Below are 6,000 nucleotides of genomic sequence, written 5' to 3' on the forward strand. Positions count from 1 at the left end.
AAAAGTACACCCACCCTCCCTCATCCCAGCCCTTTTGCTGATCCAGCCCAAGTTAGAGGTCCTGCAACTTTACCTCTTCTACAATCTGCTGCTCTGTGATGCAAGTCTATTTGTTTGCCGAGAAGACTCTTTGGTACCCAGGCAACAGAGACACATCTGATAGAAAATGTTTTCTGATTGTCCAAGAGGTTAAAAAATAAAAGACCTCTGTCTACAAGACAACCAGAGACACCAAATTGCAATCTTCCTCCTAAAAGAAAAGAAACAGTGCCGCTGGTTCTGATGGTACAGTGGAGGTGTGTGTTTGTGAAAATCTGTGTTGGAGGATACAGGATGGAGGTGTGTGTTTGTGAAAATCTGTGTTGGAGCATACAGGACAGCTAAAGAGCAAAGCGAATAGTAAGTAGCTCTTACTTACCTCCTTAGGGACTGTCTTGGTTGTCTCTAGGTCACCCGCATCACCTAGCAGGGTACCTTGCATCTCATCGGCCACTCACTAAAAGCATATTGAATTAGTTCATTATCAAGACAGTGCCTTCAGAAAATGCAAGATGGGTACCCACATAACCTTGCTGCACTTTACATGCGTGATATCCAGGCTGAGAGAGCATCAGGGCACAGGTGTGAGCTCAACTCACAAAACTGGATGGGCAAGTTGTTACGGAGCAACTGAGGAAACAGAACTCAGGGGGTCCCTGGCCATCTCTGTTCTGAACACCTGGAAAAATGCATCAGGCTATATCATCAGGTGAACACCCAATTGGTTAGGATTAAGAGTTTAACCCTACTGGAAAAATAATTCTAAATCAGTGCCAGCATAGAAAGTGAAGTCCTTTCTCCCCCAGAACCTCTCATCCATCCATCAGGGGAGCAAACAGAACACTATGGCTCTGTTTATGGACCAAACCTGAAAGACCCAAAGTCAGAGCCAGGAGGGCAGACCAGAGAAGGAATTAGAAAGGCAAACATGTGTTTGTGGCAACTCCCTTCTCCGTGGACCTGTGCCAGCTCTGACCCAGACATGGGGTGGCCGCAACTTGTGTACCAGGGCAGCAGCTGCTGTAGCACAGTCGGGTCCAGAAATGAGGGAAAACTGCTCACCCGGAGCAGATAATATCTGTAAGGAATGAATATTTGGGAAAAGTCCCAGTGCTAGTTGAGTGCCAACCAGTCCCCACCTTCTCCGGCCCCCTCTCACTGGTTCCTCCCCTTTCAGCTGCTCTGATTCTTATAAAAACTCCACAGCCTTTCACCAGCAGCCTGTAGGAGCCTCTCTCTCTACCGCCGCTGCACAAGACAGTGAGAGCGACCCGGAGACACCATGAGGAGTCTACTCCTTCTCTCCATCCTGGCTGCCTTTGCTGTGGCAGCTCTCTGTTATGGTGAGAACTTTCTCCTGCCATTTCTTTGTTTTTTTCTTTTCTGCCTCTGACTTCAGTTGACATGGATTTTTCCTCTCCCTCCTCCTTTTCTTCCCCCTTTCTCTATTATAATCTTAGAGGACTATGAGTTTAACATTTCCCAAGCCCTTTGCACACTGATCTGTTCCATCGAGTCTTTTTTATATCTTCAATATCTGGACTATTGTAAGTAACTTAGCAGGCAAGTTCTTTCTATGGTAAGTCACTCTACACTTGGAAATTCTGCTGTCTCAGAAAGAAGATATCAACTTCCCAGCCCCTGAGCTCTCATTTTTTTAAGGATGTGTGTTTAGACTTTGATAACAATTGGTTAAGGGTATCGGTTGAATCACTCACCTTTAAGAGATTCAGTTTTCACATGAAGTTTTATGTATAGCTCTCTCTAAGAGCAAGACAGTCTCACGAACTTCCCATATTTCTTCAGTGGATGAATTTTAAAGTAAAGTTTTACATTTAAAGAACCTCAGAGAAAAATCGATTCCTTCGTTTCTATTGCTAAAAGACAAATTTTGCTTGGTTTCTATGTGTTGTTAAATATCTCTGTGTGTGTTCAAAGCTAAAGAAAGGAAATCTGAAACAAAATTATTTTTAGATCATTCAGTCTTATGCTTCAATTATCTGGGTATTCCAGGTATTCCTGAGCTCAATTATATTAATAACCATCTGTATTTTGCTTCCTCCTCTTGAAATTATTCACCAGTTTTCTGTGTCAGAAGATTTGGTTTCTTCACCTTCTTTTTAACTTTTCAATTATATTCACTTGCTTGCAAACGTGAGCTTCTTATTGCCAGATTTACCTGCTGTGCCCAGGAGAGTGGTAGAAAGAAGAAAACTGTTGCTTTGGCATCAGCTGAGTTCTTTCTCTGAACTGGCATTGTGCCCAGTGTGAGATGTCAGCTGAAGCCAGTGGTTTCTGTGGCTGTCAGTTTAACACAGGCTCTTAAGAGGCTTTCAGAACCTCTTGGACACTTGTCTTGGGAAAGCCAAGCTGAGCCATCTGCCCAGCCTGCCTGGAGAAACTTGCCTGTTTTCTAGGCCCTTTGTGCCTTCCTTGGCCCTGCTCTCAGACAGGTCCCAAATTAAGCAAGGAAGGCTCTCTGGAGCCTTGTGTGCAGCGCTTAAATTGTCTTATTTCTCAAGACTAAAGACTTCATAGCCCCTGGGAAATTTTAGGCAATACCATGGGCACTAGCTCCTTCAACACCGGAAAAACTAAAGAGTAGAGATATCCCAGCAAGGACAGAGCTACAGAAACAACTCATGAATCCTAAATGCCTGAAATTTGTAATAACCACACTGCTAAATATATTTCTCCCATCTTTTGGGCTCTTCCCTCCCCTTCCTTCCCTATATTTAGACTGTTGTGGTGTGTGAAAGGTAGCAATAAAATGGGTCTTTTTTTTTAATTCCAGAATCTCATGAAAGCATGGAATCCTATGAAATCAGTAAGTGAATATTTGACTTCCTTATTGAAATCTCATGTATTGAAGAACCTCTCCCAATTCTTAAATAGACAAAAAGGTAATATATTTAACAGGGAGGGAAAAGAGGTTCTCTTTTGGAAAACTAAAGTAAATTTAAAAATTCAACTGTAAAAATCACCAGAGGAGCAATTTTTTAAGTTTGAAATAGTGTAAGATGGCAAGTATGCTTTCAACATACTTAGGAGCCATAAAATCTCATTTGCAAATTTTAAGTCGGTACCACATCAGCCACACAGATGGAAAACAGGAGTAATGACAAAGTACAGAATCGGAGGCCGAGTCTGCTGGGAGACCACAGGCATCAGCAGTTGGATGCTATCAAATATCAACTTATAAAGACTGAGTATAGGAATAATAGCATATCACTCTCATCTTTAATTTGTTCATTATTTTTATGATGTTTAAACTGTTCATTTACTGGAAATCTAAAATTATGCTTAACAAGGCCTCAGGACAGGGAGAATTTCTCCTCACAGGAATAAAAAACACAGTGAGTAGGAATACCAAGATCAGGTATTCGATCAGGCAGTTTACGAAATCTGCTCTATCTATCCATTTAATTTTCACAGATCTCTAGTTACAAGCAATGTGTGAATGAATGAGCTTTCAGATATGTTTTTGTCAGAGAATATTCATGGAAATATTTTCAACAACTGTCTCCCTAAGACTGCACTTATTTTCTGTTTTAAGATCCCTTCATTAACAGGAGAAATGCTAATATCTTTATATCCCCGCAACAGAGATGGAGGGTGAAAGCCCAAGAGAGGTAGGTGACAAAACTTGATGGGGGAGGTCATCTTTCCCAGATCTGAATGGAGTGAGAAATGGGTTTTTTTCCATCATATATATTATTTCTAATTATATTCCCAAATCAAAGAATTTAAAAACAATGTACAGAAAACAACTGAATTTCTAGAAGACTATTTTGTGAAAGGCCCAGAAAGGAGAGGGAGGGAGGAGGAAAAGGAGGACAGAGAGAAAATTTCTATTTCCATTAAAAAAGAAAATCCCTGTTCCACCTTTCCTCCCTGTTCTACAAGTATCTCTTCATATTGGGGGATGAATGAGATCTCTCTATGATATTTTCTTATTCTTTTTTTTTCTTTTCCTTTTTCTCATTTCTCCACTTTCTTTATGCTTCTCAATTTGGGCCTCTTTTCTTTCACTTTCTAGAATCCGAGAACACAGCAAATCTGCATATGAGATCAACAGGGAAGCTTGTGACGACTTCAAACTTTGCGAACGCTATGCCTTGGTTTATGGATACAATGCTGCCTACAATCGTTATTTCCGGCAGCGCCCAGGGGCCAAATGAGATTGGAAAAAGTTTCTTTCCAGAGCCTGGTGCCTGGTTTTGTATTCCCTTGCAGTAGCATCACTGAACTATATAGACACATACGAATTGCTTAATTGTTCCTTAAATGTTCTTGTCTGGCTGCACTCCTCTTTCCTGCCCCCAGTTGAAAAGTAATGAAAGTGCAGTGGAGTGAAGGTCAAAGGGAAGTTAAGATGTGTGATTATTCCATAATAAACTTCTGGTAGGATACATACATTTTGTGAGTCTGATTTATTCTGGGAAAATCCTGAAATAGTTCAATCAAGGCCCACCTAGCCCAGAGCAGTAGATTCTGCTAATCGTGTTCTAATGTTGATTAGAAGCATAAGTGCATAGGAAGAACACATCTTAGAAGACACTCACTCACCCATAACTTGTCTAGACTCTCTCTACCTTGGGATCAGTGAATCACTGCTTCCTAGTATATGTTTTCCAGGATTTTCAAACATCATAGATGATCAGTCATATGATTTTCCTGCTCCCAAACTCTTTTCCTCGGCTGCCGTGCAGCATGTGGGATCTTAGCTCCTCCACCAGGGATTGAACCCACTCCCCTTGCATTGGAAGTGCAGAGTCTTAACCACTGGACCTCCAGGGAAGTCCCCTGCTCCCAAACTTCAAATGACTCCTAAATTCCTTCCATGTGGATTCCAGACTCTGTACCTTGGCTCATCACCCTCACCTGAATGTTATCATATCCTAAGATGCTACAGTCTTGACTCTTACTTGAGTCAAGAAAATATGTGCGCTTTCAAAATGACCAGACATTTTTACAAGATTCGATCATGGAATTTTGGAGCCATGCAAAATGCTAGAGCTCCCTTAAGCCTGGTTTGCCAATGAGGAGGCTCCAGAGTCTCCTGCTTGGTAGTTAGGGACAGAGCCCAGGATTTCTCAATCCCAATTCAGACCTTGTTCGCCTCTGTCATGAGGACTGCTGCATGTCCATCCCTACATCCGTTCCTTCTGGTAGGCCCACTGCCTCCATCTCTTTAGTGGAGCATCTTTCTATGCCTTCAAAACCCAGCTTAAGATTCAAGTACTTTATGAAATGTGATGGTTAAGTCCACCCAGCTCCCATCACACTACGCAAGCCAGTATCCAGCACTTCAAGCATGTATTTAAAGTCACTTTGCTATACAGCAGAGACTGGCACAACATTGTAAATCAACTATACTTCAACAAAAATTAAAAAAAGAATTTATGTAAGGATTCAAGTACAATTATATTATTCAATTCATGTTTTGATTAAATTTCTTTTATGTATATTTGTTTGTCTAACAGTATGGTAAATTCTTTGAGCGCAGACACTGTAACTGCAATTTCTTTTCTCTCTATAGCCTTGGTGCTATGTCTGTTCACAAAGGGTATTCAATGAACGCTAAAAAACCAGACTGACTAGTCATGCCTGGGAGTGATCAGCCAATTCTGAAACTGTTAGATTCATCACAATGATGTGTGTCATATAATTTAACCCATCATCGTATTAATATAATGATGGGTGTTCTACAATTTTCTAAGCTCTATTGCATGCGGTAACTCATTAGATTTTAGAAAAATGCAGAAGATGAGTAATACGTATTAGATGGTAAAACTGAAACTCAGAGATGTAACTTTCTGAAGACACTGTAGTAAATGCAGTGGTATGCCACTCAAATTGAGGCATTATTCACATGGTCACCAGATATACTGGCAGCAGTTAGGAAGGCCATAACATTCTCTCAGCGTTTCATTTTCTGTCCCATGGCCTGAAAACTCT

The 6,000-nt window shown here is 41.1% G+C and overlaps 1 protein-coding gene across 1 annotated transcript; it reads left to right on the forward strand.

Moving 5' to 3' along the window:
• Positions 1-1,253: 1,253 nt before the first annotated feature.
• On the forward strand, positions 1,254-4,819 carry MGP (matrix Gla protein). Its single transcript, XM_030841370.3, has 4 exons — positions 1,254-1,382; positions 2,834-2,866; positions 3,596-3,671; positions 4,079-4,819. Exons 1-4 carry the CDS (start codon positions 1,322-1,324, stop codon positions 4,218-4,220), a joined length of 312 nt encoding a protein of 103 aa, XP_030697230.1. The 5' UTR covers positions 1,254-1,321; the 3' UTR covers positions 4,221-4,819.
• The last annotated feature ends 1,181 nt before the right edge of the window (positions 4,820-6,000 follow it).

The sequence above is a fragment of the Globicephala melas genome, chromosome 10, assembly GCF_963455315.2.
Source record: "Globicephala melas chromosome 10, mGloMel1.2, whole genome shotgun sequence".
Classification (NCBI taxonomy): Eukaryota; Metazoa; Chordata; class Mammalia; order Artiodactyla; family Delphinidae; genus Globicephala; species Globicephala melas.